Raw genomic sequence first — 21,382 nt, forward strand, 5'->3', positions numbered from 1 at the left:
GGGGGTCTGATCTGCTTCCTTAAAAGGTTGGCTCAGTTAAATTTGTACTGAAAGTGGGTTGGGAAAAATACTGTATCAAAAGTGCCTCTGTATTCCTTAATAACAGCTTTTGATGGGCTGTGAAAAGAACATCCAGATTTCTATTCAGTAAAATGGTTTGTGTTCTTTTGAGGAGTCTGAGCCTGTAACTTTTGTTGGGTTCATGGTTCTGCCTCAGTCCAAGTCTTTTCTTCTAGGTAATCCCAGAATTGGATCTTTAACTTGTGTGTACTGCTCCTTCCTTTCTAAGTTAGGAATGGTCTCTAATTTGGAGATTGTTCATATGGTGATACTTGAAAACACCTAATCGAGGGCAGGAATTGTTTGTATTTTGGTGAGAAGTTTTACTGTTTTGAGTCTTAGAGGTCCCCCCACAACAAAGTTAATTCTAAAACAAGATTTTAGTGCTTTCACTTACCTTAGATTGAAGCTAGTCTGTTGATTCAAACACACGAATAAGTTTTTATCCTGTAAATTTTCACTGCTGCACAGAGCCAGTCAAGCCAAGAATTGAAATGAACAGTCTTTGCTTGTGAGTCTGTCTGAACCTCTGTCTCCTAAAAGTTGTCTACATCTGCAAGATTGCCTCACCTCCACAGCAAGAATAATAAACATGGTTTACCATTTATTTTGTGTTGTTCCCAGGCATGTTGGTGTTTGCAGTCACATGGAATACCCCTGCCGCTTCCAGAATGCTTCTGCCACCACCCAGCAGATCATTCCTCATCGTGTCTTTGCCCCTGTGTGCCTCGCGGGTGCCTGCCAAGAGACCCTTCTGCAGCTGATCCCTCCTTGCCTCTCAGCAGCACATTCTATTCTGGGAACACACCCGTTCTCTCGGCTGGATGTTCTCATCGTCCCTGCCAACTTTCCGAGTCTGGGGATGGCCAGGTATGTCGTTCCGTTGTGGCACTTGGGGTACGTACATTTGGAAATTCTTTGACTATGTCTTGCTTTCCTTGAGCTCTGTCAGAGCTGTCGTTTGATTAGAATGGAAGGGCTGTGGTTGCTCATGCTTGGACATCTCATTGCTGCCTTGAGGAACAATTTTAATGCAGACTCCCTCATGCATGAGCCTTTGAGTGTCGTGGGCTCAGTTCAGACTGTGTTGAAAAGAAAAGGCTCACATTGTTGCTGGGATGAGAATGCAGAGTGCCCCTGAGTGGTGAGTGTTGGGTCATGGCTGGTCAGTGGCTGTTAGCTTGGATGATGACAGCATAGTGCTAATGAGCCCAAGGTTATAGCATCGGGCTCTGGGCACAGTAACATGACTTGGTCCCAAGCCACAGGCTGCTCACCTAATTCTGACCAGCTGTCTCGTCCATTCTCACCACTGGGCACAAGGGCACCGACTTGAGAGCCCCTGTGTCAAATAGACTGTGGATGGATCAGTGTAAATCCATCCCTATTGCCAGAAAAACAGCTCAAAGCAGATGACTTACTGTGGGGGGCAGAGAAGGAGTCACGTGCTACTGTTTTTTAATATAATAAATGCACTTTTGCTATTGTGTCTTGGTTTGGCTCCCTGTATTTATGTAAGCTAAACTCTGTTCATTAATGCCATTGTTCAGTCATTAATGGGTGTCTGTGTTCCAGTGAGAAAAGATAGAGAATGTGCTTGGTTATATTTCCATTTGAAAATCTTAATCATTAACAGTGAATATGCTTGACTGAGGATGGGAAAAATAAGCTCATCAAAACATGTGACTTTAAGTTTTTCCCTATTAGTCAAGGAAATTCCTGCTGCCAATTAATTCCCATGCTTTTGAGCAGCTGTCATTTGTGGTGTTTTCCCTGAAAACTGCACACATTCTTAGTAAAATCATGAGCAGAAAAGAACTGACCAGAACATTTGCTTTTGATCTTTACTACATATATGTACTTTCAAAAGACTGGCTGGCTCGCCTGAATCCTTGAGGAGGTCTGAGAAAGTCATTTAGACTGATTTTTATCCTATATTTATGAAGATAATGGGAATGCAGAAACTAGGATAATTGTATATATCTGGTTATGTGCCTCATGTAATTGTCTTGGATATCTATACATAGAATTTGTCTTAACGGCGGTGGGGGGCTTCTTTTGTCCCTTTGAAGAGTCTGCTGGACTTAATTTAAGTAGTAGAAGTGTTGGTGAAGAAAGAGTTGTTCATTACATGTTTCTTATTTGTACACAGGTTTGAGGGGCCCTATTTACTTGGGAGTTTTTAGCGCTTTATGAGAACTGTAGTTTTTTAAGGCATGCTTGCTAGCAGTTCCAAGTTCTGGCCTGAGGGAACCAAAGGCAGAGTATTTTTCGTGCACAGGATTCTGTTTTCTACAGCTCCTTCCTGACATCAGTCTGCCAAAGCCAGAATGAGTTGACCTGCAGGCCATTCTGTAGAGCTTCTCTTTTCAAGTTTGCATGCCCAAGCAGGTAGGCTGTGTGTTTGCTGCTTTTTGCAGTATTTAAAGTGATTTAAACATGCTTAACTCTGTATTTTTAAAGTAGTAAGCCTAAGTACCGTAAGGCCAAATGGTCCTGGGCACAAATGTTGAAAAATATGATGGTGACGGTGACCGAGCAGCAACAAGACGCTTTTATGCTTAAAAGCAGGAGAACCGCACATTCAGAATTTGTGGTGGGTTGTCAAATATCATTTTTCCTTCCTTTTAGACTGTGGGAGTGAAGTCTGCCCAGGGCTGGATGTTTTTCTGGACTTGTTACCGTTCCCTGGACGAGAGCTGTGGAAGGAGGACTGTGGTATCTTCCACTGCCAGTCGGGGTGGGGAAGGGGAGCGCTCTGTTTTGCCAAACTCTGACTTCAGCTGATTCCACTTGCTTGGCTTGACTCTGTCGGGATCCCAACACCTTGGGCCACATGCGGCTGAGTGGGGTGTATGACTCAGCTGGCTACTGGGGCCCTGCGGCTTTATTTATGGTCGAGGCTTTGCTTGAGGTTTTATAAAGTGAAGCTAAAACAAAAACGATGGTTTTGTAAGTCAGCTTCGTACCTAAACAGGAATAGAGAAACTTCAAGGCTAGGAGGAGTCGTCCAAAAAGACCTCCACACTGAAACTTGCCATTGTCCTCGTAGATATAATACGCCAAGAGATCAAAGGGCTTCTTGGTAAATTAAATGGCTCCTTCCCGAGTCCATATTTTATAAACATGTAGGCAAGATGATAAATTCCATACCTCTGGACTTCTTTAGTGATCGGGTCTTAACTCTAGTGAACGGCTGGTTTTATGCCATTCCTGTGTATTTTCTTTTTTGGCAAATGATGTTAAACGTTCCCTCCTGAACTAAAATGGGACCATTGTTATTGATCATGTCAAGGAGTTTCTGAGCATTTTGGATGATATTCATGATGATTTCACTATTTTAAATATTGCATATCATGGTTTTCATGAATAAGCTGAAAGATCTCCTCTTTGGTTCTGGTATTTCAGTGAAGTGGGGAAGAAACACATTTATAAAACTTGAATGTATGATGATGACAAATCAGTTTATAAGAAGGCAAATAATACACAAGTAATATTTTAGAATTTTGAATGCTTTTCAAACATGGCAGTAACTAGAACATTTATCAGTACTGCTCTTCATGATTTTTGTCACCTTTTAATATAACAGGAGCCATTACTAACTGACCCCTCCCTGCCCCAGTCCTTTTCCGCATCACTGTCCAGGGGAGAGGGGCGTTCATTCTCTGCTGAGAAAAATCGCTGGTTTGCCTTTCAGATGCTCTCCTCAGCGGGTGTGTGTGGCCTTTCAGTTTTTGTTCCATTGCGTTTTTGCCTTCCATGAAGACGGAATCTGCCATGTCAGGAACCGTGAAGTGTACATTCCTTGACTTGACTACTGTGATGTCTGTATGAAGATATGCATGTGTTTAAAATGCATCTCTGAAGCACACACAGCTCTCTTCCTGTTGGTTTAATTAATATTCTACCATTTTCATTGTCCTCATGTGTTCTCAGAGTCTCTGCTGGGGATTGACTGGCAAGTGTAATATCTTAACTTTGAGAAACACATGAAAGGAGCTCATCATCACACTTACACTCTCTGTTATAACAGCAGTAACGTTAATGGAATCATATTCTAGAACCAGGCTTATGGCAGTTGCTTAAAATGAACAGCTTAATCTTACCTGTATGTGTGTGTAATAAATGCTTTGCTTCACATTTGTCGTTCAGCAGTTCACAATTACATGTCATGGCATAATTAGGTTGGCAGAACTACCCTGCTGACGTCCAAATATGTTCTTTTTTTTTCCTTGTATTTGGATTTCAAGAATCTCTTGCAACTTATTTCAGAGTGGTTTTCTGTGAAGAACACTGAAGTTAAAAGCCATGTGTTCTGTAGTTCTGCTTCATGGCTCAGCTGTTCACATGCATCTTCACCCTTCATCCCACTGGGAAAAGTGAGGGGAAAAAATGACTATCGTGTGGCTGATGACAGGTGACAGATTCTTTGACCTTTTCCCCACTCGTTCTTGTTCTTGTCCCGACCAGATAGTCTTGATCATTTGGTTCTTGTTTATTTATTCTTACAATAAATATTTATCAAGTGTATACTGTGTGCCAGATAGTACTTACGATGCAGAGCCTACAAGGGTGAACGAGATTGAGGAGGTCTCTGTCCTTATGAAATGGACATTCTAGTCGGGAGAAAATTAGTGTGCCTGAAACAAGTAATTAAGACGTATGCTATGAAGAAAATAAAATCAAGTAAGTGTCACAGTGGGAGAATCAATAGCATCGTTAGGGTGAGAGGGAAAAGCTTCCTTAAAGAGTGACATGCGGCCGGGCGCGGTGGCTCAAGCCTGTAATCCCAGCACTTTGGGAGGCCGAGACGGGCGGATCACGAGGTCAGGAGATCGAGACCATCCTGGCTAACCCGGTGAAACCCCATCTCTACTAAAAAATACAAAAATCTAGCCGGGCGAGGTGGCGGGCGCCTGTAGTCCCAGCTACTCGGGAGGCTGAGGCAGGAGAATGGCGTGAACCCGGGAGGCGGAGCTTGCAGTGAGCTGAGATCCGGCCACTGCACTCCAGCCTGGGCGACAGAGCGAAACTCCGCCTCAAAAAAAAAAAAAAAAAAAAAAAAAAAAAAAAAGAGTGACATGCAGGCTAAGACTGAAGAATATAAAGGACTCAGCTTTGTGACCATCTGGTGGAAAAGCACTCAGTCCACGGGCCTCAAGGTGGGAACCACCCTCGTGGGTTGGAGTATAGGAACCTAGTTTTTAGATTCCTTCCTCGGCTGGGGTCGCCGCAAGAGACCACTCGACACGGAAGTCACAGCGGAGAGATTTATTGCTAGCGCGCTAGGGTCCTATGTCCAAAGTTGGCCACAGGACCTCGAATGCTTGTTACAGACAGTTTATAAAGGCAAAAACTACAAAAATTCACAAAGCTTGAGGTGCAAGATGATTGGAGCAGGTTATGGCCTGAGCAAGATGTCTTACTCTAATTGGTTGGTTTGAACCTGGTTTGAACCCGCACGGGGTATTTCCCAGACTTGTTCTTCTGTTTGAGTTCCAGGAATATGGGTGGGTGTTTTAGATAGCCACACGGACATCAGGCGGGTGCTTTAGATGGCCACCTGGTCGTTGGGTGGGTGCTTTGAGATAGCCACCTGGTGTGGCTTTTCTAAGCTTCTAAGTTTCTAAGTCTCTAAGTCTCTGAGCTTCTAAGTCTATAAGTTTCTAAGTCTCTAAGTTTCTAAGTCTATAAGTTTCTAAGTCTAAAAGTCTAAAGGTTTCTAAGTTTCTAAAGGCTTCTAAGTTTCTAAATCTATTTTCAGGAGGAGTAGAGTGAAGGCCAGGATGGTGGCAGGTCAGTGAGGTCTTAGAACGGCTTTCCCTTAGCCCCGTCCTTAGTCAACTTGGGTGCCCGGAGCAAGTGAGCCACTAAGAAATGGCAAGATTGAGTCAGGTCCATCATTCTAGGCAGACAGGGGTTATGGGAAGAGACCAAATCTTTTTTTTTTTTTCTTGGGACCGCAGATACCCATACCATCTCCCGACTGGCTGGTGAGAACCCGGTTGGCGTAGCAGCTGCCTTCTTGGGCGGAACGCCCCACGGCCAAAGCTGTCAGGACACCTGGCGTCCAGACTGGCAACTGTCCCTTTGTAGAGAAGGGAGGAGTCCTGGATACCACGTTTTCTTCGCCTGGCAGCTGCTGATTGATTCTCCGCAAGCTTTGACATCATTGTCACAGAGAGGGAAGCTGTGGCTGTATATTTGCTCATCCTAGTTTTAAAGGTTTTTTGAATGAAAATAGGATTGACAATTAAAGACCATAGAGAAAATTATCAATTATTAAAATCTTCACAATATGCTTCACTCTAAGGAAAAACTATAAAGCTCCCTCTTACACAGGCTTATTCTTAAAAGATTTGATTGTGCAATAAAAGACTTCTGAATGCTTCTGCTAGTTCCTGACTATTGCATGCACAATTTTCTTAAGTACCTCAATTTGCAAATAAACGGTATGCAGGTACATGCCCAAGAATGAATGTGACCAGCTTTTTCCTCCACTCCCGCCTCCCGGGTTAGACAGGGTGTTGTCCTGTTTATTTTTATCTCCCCGCCAATGTGTAATAGAATAAGCAAAACACAACGTGCTGGTACAAAGGGCCTGTTGTCTTCAGCTCTCTAATTGTGCTCCTTTCTGCTGGGAAGGAAGCCGTCGTCAATTTCTGTCATCATCTTAAGTAGCAAGGCTGCACAGCTTTGAGGATTTTTCTTCGCTTGTTCTTTATTGGCTTTACTTGAATTTTTGATCCTTCAAACCGAAACCACCATACTTTTAAACCATCCTTCTTTAGATTTCAGGGGATGTGACCCCCTGATTTCAAGGCAAGATGCAGCCATAGTGATTTTTTGCCTCAGGAATCAGACTGTGAGTCTCAAATTAGTTTATGCCTTTCGGTTCACCATGGCTGCCAGCTTCTCGACGGTCTCTGATGTGCTGCATAGTTTTGTTTTGTGCGTGGGTTTTGTTACTTGTTATTGTTGTCGTTTCTCAGATTTTAATAAATTCTCAATTTTCTTTCTGCATGGATTGTTTTTTAAAAAGATGTTGAATGGGCATTTCTTTCCCGTTTGGCAGTATAACTCTTCTCTCCTTTTTTGAACAGGTGGGTGTGAATGATAGAAAGCAGCTCATACCATCCTTTTTTTCTGCAAAATTGTAATCCCTTGTTTACTGGCAGCCCTGCCGTTGCTGTAGAGATGAACAGACAGAATGAGCTGTGAACTGCGAGGCACGTGCAAGGCGATTTGTGCCCATGTGTGCTTCCCCTTTGTTGCTTTCTTTGTGTCACTTTCTCCGTTTTCTCTTTTATTTCAGTTTTCCTTCTTGAGAAAATTATTGGACTTTATTTGCATCCTATGTTATAGGCGGGGCCTTTCCGGTTCTAATGTGTTCTGGTTCTTTCGTGTTTGTGTTCCTGAAATAGTAACTGGTATTCATGAAGCGATGTTCTTCTGGGACTCCTGGCTGGGATGATTTTGTTCGTCTTGACAATACCAGTTTGTACTGAGCAAGGTAGGTAGTGAGAATGTGCGTGTGTTCCGTTTTTTACAGAGCGGGTATAAGAGGACATGTAATGTCCCGAAGTCACTTAGAAGCAGGAAGTCAGGGAGACAAGTAAAATGGCCTCATCTTGTGATGACTCAGAGTCTGGTGGTCCAGACTTAGGCAAGGCTGATCTGTAACTGTGTCTAAGGCAGCGAGTGCGTGGTTTAGGGTCTCCACACAGGAACCTTGCTGTCCCTGTGAGTGAAGATGTCGTTGAAGGTCAGCATTCACTGTGGGCTGGCTTTGAGGCAGCCATAGAATCTGGATACCAGGCAAATTCCTGATCACGTGAGTTTTTGGGGGGCCAGGCTCTCTCTCTCTTCTGTTGGAGCAACAGGCAGAGTGAACTCACAGCTTTTGGGTTAACTAGAATCTTCTTTTTGCCATGAAACAGCTGTGTTGCTTGTCAGATCGAGAAGTAGCATCTTATCATCATTATGCCGTGATTCTTCGCCCTCTGAAAGATTATGCTTAAGTGTTTGGTTTTCTTTGAACTGTTCTCCCCACACAAAGACTGCCAGTCCCGCCTTCAGAGAACACTGCTGAGGCCATCCTTCAAGAGCAATTGTCAGGCCTTTTAAAGGGCTTCCTGAAGCAGTCATTCCTCTGCCTGCGTTCGTAATCTCTCTATTGATGTCATCCTAGGTTCCTAATGTCTTCCAGCCCTTGAACCTGAGGCAGCCGGTCGGCACCACCTTGCCATTTTTCCATTACAAAGAAAAGGCTTTTCCCCGCCTTCCCACTTATTTCTCTACTGAAGTATCATTACTGAGTAGAACATACACTCCCTGGGTGAAAAAGAACAATGGAGTTCAGTGCACAAAGTTGCCTAACTTGGGATATTCCCAGTCTTGCCAGCTCTTTCTCCTTAGACCAGTACCCAGAGTGAGCAAATACTGCCAGCTTCTGTACTGCTGATGCAGGCATGTGGGCATGGAGCTGTGTAAGTCGTTCTGTTAAGGGTAGATTTCTTTTAGGGAAAACACCAACTCTGGAAAGTCCTCAGGCGAGGTACAATGTGTGAACAGCTCTGCCGGAGGGAATATTGCCAAGATGCAGCCGGAGCCCACCTCTGCACCATAGAGGCCTGTTTGCATAAAGTGGGTGAGAAATTGCCTTGTTTCTACATTTCACCTCTAATAAGTAATTGGAAGAGTGTCTCAGCCACCTTTTCTTTTTTCTTTTTTCTTTCTTTTTTGAGACAGAGTCTCACTCTGTTGCCCAAGCTGGAGTGCAGGGGTGCGATCTCGGCTCACTGCAACCTCTGCCTCCCAGGTTTAGGCAGTTCTCCTGCTTCAGCCTCCCGAGTAGCAGGGACTACTGGCACACACCGCTTCACCTGGCTAATTTTTTGCATTTTAGTAGAGACAGTGTTTCACCGTGTTGCCCAGGCTGGTCGCGAACTCCTGAGCTCAGGCAGTCCACCCGCCTTGGCCTCCCCAAGTGCTGGGATTACAGGCGTGCGCCCAACACTTTTCTTTAAGAGAAGTGTTAACTTGATTATGTTAAAAGGCCACAGATGTGAGGGGGATGTGCCCTTCAAAAATGGATTACTTTTTTTAAAAAAATTGAATACTAAGTGGGAGTTGAGGTACATTGCACAAATCTGCCCTGATTTAACCCCAGAGTGGAGCTCAGAGTAGAACATGTTATATTGCATGGTTAACTAACCATGCTATTTATAGAGGTGACTCCTCGGAAAGTCTAGACATTGTTCCCAGAAGACGGAATGCCAAATCTGCAGTCATTGAGCAAACCGAATCTGCTCCTACCTTCCCAACTAGCTTGCTAAGAATAATCACCTCCCTGTTTCTCACCATAAAATGGGAGTCTTGGAACTTCATTCTAAGAAAGTGTGGATGATAGTTGGGTTCCCCAGCCAAGACTTGGGGTAGGTAAGGAGGAGGGGGTGCTCCTGTGAGCCTGGTACTACCCTACCCACCCTTGGCCTGTGATCCTTGGAGCCCACCTTGCTGAGTTGTTGGAAACCGTGGTTGGCAGGTCCTAGTTTTTGAGTAGGTCTCCTCTAAGAGGACATCCTGAGGACCTCAGGATGGTGCTTCTCTTTGGGGATGAGCCAGCTGCAGTTTTGCCTTTTTCCGTAGATGTGCAGTCGTAGAACCTCCTGTTGGAAGCTGGCAGTTGGAAAGGGGTGGATGGACAAAGCCAAGAACTCACTCGATAAACACGTATCAACAGACAGGTCTGATGAATGCTAATGATGCTGTGGCCTCGAGGAAGCATGGACCTTTAGCCTGAATCTACACTGGGAGTTTCTAAAGTTGATTTCAAGGAAGACTAGTTTTGTGGAATGTTAATAATGTGGGAAAAGGAACTGTAGGTTAATTAGTTTAGGAAATAAATGGATTAAACAAACTTAAAAGAGATTCTTTACTGGAGGGCTTCTAAGAAAGCCTTTAATATTCTTATGATCCTGATTTAATGTCCTAGTATATCTGTGCATCTTGAAGACAGAGACAGGATAGGCAGTATCCCCCAACTGTTATGCCGAGGGACCCCTTTTACAGTGAGCGTTTCGTGGAGCCACTGTGGTTTCAAAAAAACCCACCTCCTCAAAACACACTTTGGGAAATGATTCTCTTCAGAAATATCTGGGAGTCCCTGATACAGCTGGAGAAGGAATTCACCTTTCATTCTGTCGGTGTGAGTGAGGACCTGACCTGCACACGTCAAGCCCTGGGCAAGGGCTTTGCTTTCCAGCAGTGAGGAAGCACAGGTCCTGCCCTCTCGGGACTCACAGTTTGGTGCTGGAGGCCCCCATGCTTTTCTGTTTATAGACCTCTTTTTGAGCAATTACCCAATTCATATATCTTTATTTATTTATTTATTTATTTATTTATTTATTTATTTATGTGTTGTATGCATTTAGTACAATGTTAATATATTAGGTACACTACAAAACACATACACAAAGTAGAAAATGTGAAAGGATGAGAAAAAAAATTATGAAAAGTAAATTCTATCACTTTCCCCCTTCATCCCAAAGAATTAGCATGTGCCCTGGGATCCCTTCAGCTGCCTGGGCCCTACCCTGGAGACTCTGGCTCAGTGAACTGAGCCGCAGTCTTGGTATCTGGAAGGCTCACAGGTCCTCCCAGCTGACTCTGCTGCAGGTGCTGGAGCGCAGTGTGTTACGTGGTAACAGGTCCTCCCAGCTGATCCTGCTGCAGGTGCTGGAGCGCAGTGTGTTACGTGGTAACAGGTCCTCCCAGCTGACTCTGCTGCAGGTGCTGGAGCGCAGTGTGTTACGTGGTAACAGGTCCTCCCAGCTGATCCTGCTGCAGGTGCTGGAGCGCAGTGTGGTGTGTGGGGACTGTGTGGACAGGTATCAGCTGGATGGCTTGCACTGACTCCAGACCTTGCCATCATGTCACAAGTGAGAAGGTCAGAAGGAGGCTGGAGCGTGCCGGCGAGTGGTGAGAAAGCTCCCTGGTGACGCTTCCTGCCTGTCTGTTGCTCAGAAGGAGGCTGTGCTTCCTGGGAGCTGCATCCAGTCACAGGCGGGGACTTTGGGCAAGTCACTGGGCCTCCCTGGCCTAATTTTCTTCCCTGGAAAAGTAAGGGGTGATTTAGAATAACCTGCAGAATGTCTTAGGGCCCCTACATTTGATTTCACTGGGGTTTTTTTTTTTTTTTGAGACGGAGTCTCACTCTGTCACCCAGGCTGTAGTGCAGTGATGCGGTCTCGGATCATTGCATACTCTACCTCCCGGGTTCAGGCGATTCTCCTGCCTCAGCCTCCCGAGTAGATGAGATTACAGGTGCACGCCACCACGCCCGGCTAATTTTTGTATTTTTAGTAGAGATGAGGTTTCACCATGTTGGCCAGGCTGGTCTTGAACTTCTCACCTCAAGCGATCCACCTACCTCAGCCTCCCAAAGTGCTGGGATTACAGGCATGAGCCTCTGCACCTGGCCTTTAATCAGGTTTTTTATTTGAACAGGTTTGGGAGTGATTCAGTTTCCTTCAGCAATTTAAAATACATGTATATTTTCTTTTGGATGTAAGAGCTAGTTAGATCATGAGGCTTGGATTTTCTTGGACTCAGCGGGTACCCAGGCAGTAGTAGGTGTTTAAATTTTAGGCCCCCAAGCAAAAGTTTCGAAGGGGGCCTCTTTTACCCTTGTTAATTGCAAAATAAACAGATCTCAAGGGCAGGGGCCCCTTTTCATGATAACTGCCTCTGTTTTGTGCACCATCAGTGAAAAGCATCATTTCAAATACTCCATCAGGAGTGGGCTCCATCACTGAAGGCCTCCTTCCTTCAGCCCGGCAATTTACCACTCAGACCCCCTCCTTTGACCCCTCAGAGTCAGTGCCTAACCTGCCCCCCAACCCGTCACATGTCTTTAGCTTCCAGATATCTCCATATGCAAGCTAATAAGTTGCACATACATATGTTTGAACAGTTGTCAGGCTTGTCTGCTGCTCAAACTATGCTTTAGTTTAAAACAACAACAGAGAACTCAGGGGGGGATGGATGAAGACATTTCAGATGTGCCTGCAGGTGGTGGTGTTCTGACCTTGACAGTCAGTTTTAAATGAGTTGTCAAGTACCAGTGTGTGCTTCTGGGCACCCCCACCTGGAAGATATTATGTCCCCTAGGCTTTATGTACCCCAGCAGGCAGGCATGAGGTCCTTGGATTTTGTTTTCATTGATGGAAGGTTAATGCATGCATGGCAGAACTTTACTGAGAGGGCCCCAGCTACAAACCCTGTTTTCATTTAATTCTGATTTCTCTTCTCCCTTGGCCTTTCCCTCCCTGCCCCCAGACCTCTTCCCTCTGGACTCTCTCCACTCCCCATCAGCCCTCCCTTCTCTACCACAGCTGCCCCCCACCACCACTTCTTTGGCTTCAAACCATTTCTCCTGGCTTTGATATCTCCTTGCAGAGCTGTAAGCAATCAGGAGATTATGGGTCCCAGAGCTCAGCAGGGTGCACTGCCTGATAGGGCGTTCGGCCCCAGTCTCCAGGCCACTGCACGAAATTGCACCCAGAAAGCCTGCCCAGGCCCCTGTGCCTGTCCCGGTAACCACTTGGGTGCAGCCCTCAGAGGCGGCATCTCCTCAGCTTACGTGTTGTCTGGGGAGAACTTAGGATTATTCTAACCTTTCCAGTGGTCCAGGTTCATCTGTCTGAATTTTACCTGTTTAAACTTGGAGCGTCTCCCATGCCCTCAAAGGCCGCATATGCTTGTGCTGGAAGTTAGGGTGAGGAGAATAAATGGACAGATGAAAGGAACCTGTTGGATTCATCCTCCTGCCTACCAACACTTGGATAGTTTCAAGTTATTTGAGGGTACAGCTGATGGTCCTTTATCCAGGGAACACGTCTTCTTCAGCTTCCTTGTCCAAGGCTCCCGCATGTTCAAGGAGACCTGCACTATGTTTCCAAAGGCAGAGGTGAGGGAAAGGGGGCTCGTTCTCAGGACCACGTGCACATCTTCTCGCTCTGTAATACTTCCTTAAACTTGGGAAGAAGTGGGCCCAGAACTAGATCTTACTTCTCTGATGGATAGTACCACCAACAATGTGCTCCACTGTTCGGTGGGCTCCCGGGGACGTATGAAGGAGAGGGTCCCTGCCTGGCCCCTTAGATATCTTGCTGAGATCTCACTTAGAGTCTAAGAGGAAGACCAGTGCTTGCCAACCTGTCCTTCCCAGAATCTGGAAGTCTTCCCAAGGCCATAGAAGTGCATCACACTCTCGCTCCAAGGGACTCAGACCACTTTCTCTTTATACCCCGTGCCTGAGGGGCACCTCTGTAAGGGAATCTTATTACTTACCTTTGGCACAAGTCCTCTCCTGGGATTTCCCAGGCAGAATGCTGAGTAGAGGAGGCCGAGAAATGTGTGGGATGAGAGTGACTGGACCATGCTTCCTGCCACTGGGAGGAGCCTGCTGTCAGAGAATGTAGGAGAAGCAGAATAAGGGAGAGAAATGGCATTCACTGTGTGCCCCTGCCCTTCCTATGGATCTCTCAGCCTTCAAATAAGGACTTTATTTGGTCAAAGCTGGTTGAGTTGAGTTTCTGTTGTTTACACCCACAGCCCTGAATAATTTACAAAGGGACACTTCCCTTTTGCTTTTTATAAGCAAAAGCATCAGTTAGACCTTAGGATTGGGAAGGGGAGTCAGTGGTGTGGACCTAAAAGGAAGAAGCTGAAGCACCAAGTATAATTTAAAGCGTTTTATTGAGCCAAAGTGAGGATGGCTGCCTGGACAGCTCAGACCCAAGGAACCTTGGATATGAGCTCCCTTCTGCCTTTGTTACAAGCAGGTTTTTAGAGGCAAAAAAGGGGACAAGGAGTGTGCTGTACAAAGTGGTTTGTGAGGAGTTCTCGTGGGTTTTAGAAATCACATTGATTAGTGATTGGCTGTATGTTGTTAAGCTATAGGGGTGGGTTGTGGAGTCTGCTGTGGCGTCGTTAGGTGGATTTATAGCTATTATAACTCACCTTCTTCAGATTAAAGATCTTGGTTGCTTTGAGTAAACCAGACAGTGTCTGGACTGATGAAGGTCCACCTCTGGCCTTCAGATTCTTTAATGATGATGCCACCTGACTTTACGGCATTCGGGATGTCCTCAGATAATGTCCCCTCTCACAAACAAGCTCCAGGTCCTTCCACAGCCCTGCTCTCACAGGCTCCCTGCAACTTCCTTCCAGACTAGCCCTTTCCTCCCCCTCACCAGCCTGTGCTAAGACCTGGAATCCTTGCTCCTCAGAGAGGCCTCTCTGCTCTGCCCCTCCCATGGTTTTCCACCCACCAGGAAGGGCAAGCTGTGCTTTCTGCTTCCCTGAGGAGTTTCTCCTGCAGGGTGATGAGTCCCAGCAGGTGCTGACAGTGGATCAGGGCCCGGGCTTCTATGGCTCTTGGCCTCTGAAGCACAGGGCAGGTGGATCCTAATGGTGAGTTGTTTGCTTGAGCTGAGCTGCAGAAATGGGCTGGAGCATGAGCACGGGCAAGCCCCAGACAACCGAGAACATTTAATGTTCTGCTCCCCACGGGATGGAATGTGAGATTGATGCTCAAGGACCTCTACCCTGGCTGTGTCCAAGCTCTTGACCGCCACAAGAAGGAATTCAAGGACAAGTTGGAAGATAAAGTACACACTCAAGAAAAGGGAGTTTGGTGTACTAAAGAGAGAGTAGTCCTGTGCAAGGGAGGTTGGGGTTTCTGTAACCAAGGGGTGGAATATCCAGCTGAGCAGTGGGGTCATTGAAATTATGTAGCAAGGTAGTCTATTGGTAAATCTTTCAAACTCGCAGTTTAATCCTGAATTGTTAGCATAAGAACAACAGGTGTGGTTTATTACCACACAAACCCCTCCAGTTGGTTCCTGCTCTGGCCCTGTTGGGGACTTATATGATGGCTTAATAATGAGCGCAAATCCTGCAAAATATTGCTGTACTCAGGAAAGTTCTGAGTTGCTTCTTCATTTGTGGCGGTCCCACCTTTTAGACGGCCTCCTTTCGCTCTGTGGAGAAGGTCTGGTTTCCTGGGCTTAGGATGTACCCCGGGTATGTAATTTTTGGTTTTAGAAATCTAGGCCTTGGATGGAGAGACCTGATACCCAAAGAGGGAGGTTAGGACTTGAACGGCATTCTTCTCTAAGTCCTCTTTAGTGGGACTGCATACAAGGATGTCATCCACATATTGGAGAACGACTCCCCATTTCCAGCTCTGGCTCCCTTTATTCTTGTGCCAAGGCATTTCTGAACAAGTGAGGGCCATCCCTGAAGCCCTGAGGCAGTACTGTCCAGGTGTGCTGCTGGGTAGTACTAGTTCCAGGATTAGTCCTCTCCAGAGCAAACAAATACTGAGAGTCAGAACGCAAAGGGATACAAAGGAAGCGTCCTTCAGATACAAGACTGTGAACCGGTTGGTCTCCTGGTATTCGGGTGAATATGGCACAAGGATTTGGCACTGTTGGACATAAGGGAATTACAGCCTCATTAATGGCTCTCAAATCTTGAACTAGACGATATTCTCTGTTTGGTTTTTGGATAGGGAGGACCAGGAGTATTACAAGGAGACTGACATGGAATCAGGAAGCCATGTTTTAAAAACTTGTCAATTAGAGGTCGGAGTCCTTGCCTGACTTTTGGTTTGAGAGGATATTGATGCTTGTGTGGGAAATTATTTTTGCCTTTTAAAGAGGTGATCACTGGCTGAGCATAAATTGCTTTGCCAGGGATTTCTTGGTCCCGTATTTGTGGGTCTGAGACCTTATTTTGGGAGGGATCTCCTGTCATTCTGAGGCTGGCCTAAGAAACAATACTGCCAAACAGGAGGCCCCCCGGGGCCTGGTAAATGTGAAGTGGCCTCAGGGGTGGCTGGGAAGTCCCGTCCCAGTGAAAGAGTAGAATACTCTGGCATAACTAGAAATTCATGAGTCACCATGTAGTTTCCTAGCCCGCAGTTCAGAGGCACTGTAAAATGTTTTGATTTTTGGGGTGCCATTGACACCCGTGACAGTGCGGCTTTCGGAAGATAAGGGCCCAGAGTGGCCATTCGGGACAGAGTAACTGGCCCCCGTGTCAGTTAAGACGTTGATGTTCTTAGTTGCCATGTCAAGAGTCACCTGAGGCTCCTCAGTTATGGTGACCAGGCCTTTTATGGGAGCTGCTGAGAACCTCGGTCCCCTTCAGTTATGGCCATTATGGATTGGGTATCCTCCTCCTCCTTTGGAGCTGAGGGCAATCCCTTTTCCAGTGACCCCCCTGCTTGCAGTGAGGACAGCGTCTGGGTGGGCTCCCCTGGCTGCAGCAGGTCTTCTTCCAGTGTCCTGGCTTCCCGCACTTGAAGCAGCCGCCGTTGCCTGCAGGGTTTGCTGCTGGGCCTTTTTGGTCCATGGGTGAAGCACCTCTCTGGGTGGCCCTGAGGTTGCAGGGTGCTGCTTATAGTAACTGCTATCATTTGGGCCTGCTCTCTAGCCCATTGTTTGCCGCACTGGGTCCTTTCAGCCTTCTCAGCCCTGTCCCTATGACTGAATCCCTGGAGAGCCACACCAAGCTTTGGTTTAATAGGTATTTGGAGTCTCAAAGCCAATTTCTGTAATTTTCTCCTGAGGTTGGGTGCTGACTGGCGTGTCAAGTGTGTCCCTAGTTAAATTTGGCATCAGTACTGAGGTCAGTGTTAGTATATTAAGGCCTCCACAAGGTGACCCTGGAACAAAGCTTGGTTTTCATCCTTTCCTTGAGTTACTTCCCCTATTTTATCATAGTTCACAGGCTTAGAATACATTTTTTATTCCTTCCACTAACCAAGTTGCCATACAATTTCTTTTTCTTGGGTTAGCCTGGCCTTGTTGATAGTTCCAGTTGGGGTCATTGCTAGGCACAGGCATGGCTCCCACAGTGTACAGTTCAGGGTCCCCAGCTAATGAGTTGTCAGCGTAAGCCTTGGCCTCCACTCAGATACACTGCTTTTCCTCCAGGGTGCAACACGTAGACAAGGTAATATGAATAACTCCCCAAGCTAACTCAAGTGAGAGTGAGAGAGCCTGAAACTCCTCCATGAATTTAGTTGGGTCCTCTAAAAATTGGCCAACCTTTGGCTACATCATGCTAGATCAAAGACTGAAAAAGGTACCTGCACCTGGATGGTCTCAGCATCCCCACTGGCCACCTCCCTAAGTGGGCATAACTTAGAATGGTTGGGAAGATAGGAAATGCCACTGTAGGTGACCCTGGCAGGGCTCTGTTCCTTCAGTAGGGAGGGCATCTAGGTTGGTAAGGAGATGGGCTAACGAGAGACTGAGGGCTGCAGATGGTGGAGCTAGGAGAAGACTGGGGAGTTGGAGGTGGAATTGGGTGGGAGGGAGGAGTGGGGAGTGCTAGACCTGGGTCTGGGTTAGGAGGTGGGGGAAGGCTATGAGAGGTGTATTCCCAAAAAGCGTATCATCTAGGATATCTGGTTCCCATTTCGTTCTCCTAAAGGGATGTGAGTCTAACAAAGGCAGCAATTCCTGCAACGGTCAAGGTTCTAACAGGGCCACGAAGGCCTGTGCACAGGGTATTTCAGTTCAATTCTCCTGACATTTATAAAAAAGATCTAATTGCAAGATGGTATTAAAATTCAGGGTCATGTTCTCTCACCATTGTACCCTATTCTTTTTTTTTAAAAAAAAAAAAAAAAAAAAAAAAGGGTCTCACTTTTTTACCCAAGGCTGAAGTGCAGTGGCACAATCACGGCTCCCTGCAGCCTCATCCTCCCAGGCTAAGGTGATCCTCCTACCCCAGCCGCCTGAGTAAGCTGGGACTATAGGTGTGCACCACCATGCCTGGCTAATTTTTTGTGTGTTTTTTGTAGAGATGGGGTTTCGCCATGTTGTCCAGGCTGGTCTCGAACTCCTGGACTCAAGCAATCTGTGCACCTTGGCCTCCCACAGTGCTAGGATTACAGGTGTGAACCACCACACCTGGCCCTTGTACCTTGCTTTCTAGAAGAGAGTTACCCAAGGCCTTGACTTGTCTTTGGCATGAAATGAAAGGAAGAAGAGGAAAGTTAACATATTCCCTCATGGAGGGACTGGTCCCAGTATTTATGAAATGCTGCATACACGAGTGTGGTGCTTACAGTTGGCCAGATCCATGGCCATGCCAGAAGAGACAAGCATCCTTGTTCCCTTGGCTGGCTGCTGTGGTGTCCAAGCATCCTTGCCCAGGCGTCCTTGGCCCCTGGGGCTTTGAAAATGAGAAGGCTTTTGAGGTCTAGTGGGACGAGTTATGGCATAATTTGAAAGCAGCAAGCATACCAATATCCATCTGAATATTATCAAGTAAAACTTGGGAATAGAGGTGATTTAGCACGGCCAATAAACAAGGACCTCGAAGGGAGCCCTTAAGAACTTGAGGCCTAGATCTGGCATTCTGGAGGGCGGTATCTGAGATGCCTACTTGCTGGGTCCAAAGAGGTCTCTGAGCTTTCGTGTGAAGTACGAGGAAGCATGAGAAGAGGAAATCGCAGGAGCTGAGTTTAAAAAAAATGGGAAAGAAAACAGTTCCCTGCCAGGGTCAGTGTTTGGGCACAGCTGGTCCCTTGGGAGAACAGATACCTCTTCCTGGGCAAAAGTCATCATGCTCCTTGGAAGCCATCCAGCCACTGCACAGTACAAGGTACAGGATTTCACCCTACCCCTACCATGGTGCCTCAGACCTGCCACCTCTGCTTGTCACCCAAGATGATGGAGAGAGAGCACTATTTGGAGTCAGTGCTCTATCCCCAGCTCTGCCGTTCACTGCTGTGCCCAGTTACTCCCTGGTAAGCTGCCATAGGCCACTCATCTCCAGAACTCTTGTGGATAAGATTATGTGTAGATGCCAGTGCATCGTAGGTCCTCAGCAGATCCCAGTTCTTTGCTTCAGTAGGCTTAGGAGAATTTGGTAGTTTTATGGGTCAACAAACACATCAGTTTTGTGGCTTATTAGTGTGAATCACAAATTCTACAGTTCCTATCAACCCAGAGTGTCTAAAATAATAGCTCCGGGGAGAAGATAAAAATAGGTGTGGTGACTTAGCACGGTCGTGTGACGACATGAAGGGTTGTCACAGGGCTGTTGAGCCACACTCCTCACACTGTGCACTGGGGTTTCTCCGTTGCGGAAGGAGTGTTCAGAGCAGCACCGACATTTTTGTTAGGTTTTCCTTCCAGGCTGTAGCTTGAACTTTGAATGTACATACTCATTTTTCTTCCCCCCCAGAAAAACGGTAAAGAAGGCAGGAAAGGTAAAGAAGCCAGACATTATTTGATTCAGCTCAAAATGTATTTTTTAGTTCCTTTTCCACATTTAATAACAATTAAAGGCCAGGCGCGGTGGCCCACGCCTGTAATCCCAGCACTTTGGGAGGCCAAGTCAGGCAGATCACGAGGTCAGGAGATCGAGAGCATCCTGGCTGACACAGTGAAACCCCATCTGTACTAAAAATACAAAAAAGTAGCCGGGCGTGGTGGCGGGCGGCTGTAGTCCCAGCCACTCGGGAGGCTGAGGCAGGAGGATGGCGGGAACCCGGGAGGCAGAGCTTGCAGTGAACCGAGATCGTGCCACTCCAGCCTGGGCGACAGAGCGAGACTCCGTCTCAAAAAACAAAAACAAACCAACAACAACAAAAAAAACAAGAAGAAATCTTGTACCTGATCTTCAGGGATTTAGGATCCCACCTGGATTAAACTAGTCTATCCAAGCCCTATCTGCCTGGCTTCCAGCCCTCCTGGAGTTCTGGTCCCACTAGTTAGACAAAGCTCTCTGTCCTTGACCTCTTTTCCCATCACTTTTGGATCAGAGATTGAGCCTGTCAGCTCCTGAAACAGCTGTCTCTGATCTGGTCTCAGCATTATCCGAGCCATTATCTGACCTGTGTCTGAAAGGACTGCGTGATGGAAACTTCTGAAAGAACCCCCTGTCACCCCACCCGCATCTTCCCAATGGAGCTTTGGAAGCCCAGAGTCTGCAGGTTAAGACCAAGTGTGTGGCCAGCAGCTGCGGGGAGCCAGGGCAACTCCTGCCCGCCACTCTTCCTCCGAATGCCCAGCCCCTCCGCCTGGCTTCACAGGCCAGCCCTCCCGGGGGCAGACGCAGCATTTTGTAAATAGTGCCTGTGTGTCTTGGTTGAGATAATCTTGTAGCCCAGAATGGAATGTCTCGAGACACTTTGCAAAAGGGATTTTATTATTTATTTTTAGGGATGGGGTCTCCCTCCGTCACCCAGGCTGGAGTGCAGTGGCCCGATGTGGGCTCACTGCAGCTTTCACCGCCCTGGCTCAGTCGGTCCTCCTCAGCCTCCTGAGGCACTGGGACTATAGGCGTGTGCCACCATGCCCGGGAATTTTTCCATTTTGTAAATAGTGACAGGGCCTGACGGTGTGCCTAGGCTAGTCTTAATCTCTGAGGCTCGAGCAGTCCTCTCTCCTTGGCCTTCTAAAGTGCTGGGATTATAGGAATGAGCCACTGTGCCCAGCCCAAAAGGGATTTTAATTTTGCAAAAGGACCAACCTTAAAAGAGCTTTGAATAATGTTTCTTTAGTGCAATTCTTTTTTTTTTTTTTTTTTTGAGATGGAGTCTTGCTTTGTCGCCCAGGCTAGAGCATGGTGGCGCAATCTTGGCTCACTGCACCCTCCGTCTCCCAGGTTTAGGTGATTCTCCTGCCTCAGCCTCCTGAGTAGCTGGGATTACAGGTGCCCACCACCACGCCCAGCTGATTTTTGTATTTCTAGTAGAGACAGAGTTTCGCCATGTTGGCCAAGTTGGTCTCAAACTCCTGACCTCAGGTGATCTGCCTGCCTTGGCCTCCCAAAGTGCTGGGATTACAGGTGTGAGCCACTGCACCTGACCAGTGCAATTCTTTTATGTTTTTGTTCCCCACCTTGGTCCCATCTTCCTTTCCTTAGGTACCGTACTTTATGAGCTTTTTGTATAACCCTGTGTTCCTTCATGCAGATGCAGGCCAATTAGATGATACAGATTATTATTCTTCCTCCCTTTTCTTACAAGGAGATAGAACACACACCCTATTTTACACTGTGCTTTTGTCAATTATCATCATCTCTTAGATGTAATATTAGGCCTTAAAGAGTTTCTCATTCTTTTTATTTAGCTGCATAGTATTCTTATTCTATGGATGTTCTCAGTTATACTTTTCCAAAATTTGGATCTTTGACTTTTTCCAAAATGTTACCGTTGTAAACAGTGCAGCGTTGAGCACCTGGTATATTTAAATAGTGAATCACGAAGATTTCATGAACATCC

General features: G+C 46.6%; 1 protein-coding gene across 14 annotated transcripts in view; it reads left to right on the forward strand.

The window, feature by feature from the left end:
* The window catches only part of AOPEP (aminopeptidase O (putative)), a 357,345-nt gene that overhangs the window by 71,038 nt on the left and 264,925 nt on the right, over nt 1–21,382 (forward strand). For all 14 annotated transcript variants that reach the window (XR_012094710.1, XR_012094711.1, XM_073021366.1 and 11 more), the window contains exon 5: nt 685–930. Coding sequence is in view for 12 of the 14 variants with exons in the window: in XM_073021366.1 (XP_072877467.1) it covers nt 685–930 (246 nt within the window). In the remaining 2 variants the exon portion in view is untranslated. The remainder of the gene's footprint in view (nt 1–684; nt 931–21,382) is intronic.

The sequence above is a fragment of the Chlorocebus sabaeus genome, chromosome 12 (assembly GCF_047675955.1).
Source record: "Chlorocebus sabaeus isolate Y175 chromosome 12, mChlSab1.0.hap1, whole genome shotgun sequence".
Lineage (NCBI taxonomy): Eukaryota > Metazoa > Chordata > Mammalia > Primates > Cercopithecidae > Chlorocebus > Chlorocebus sabaeus.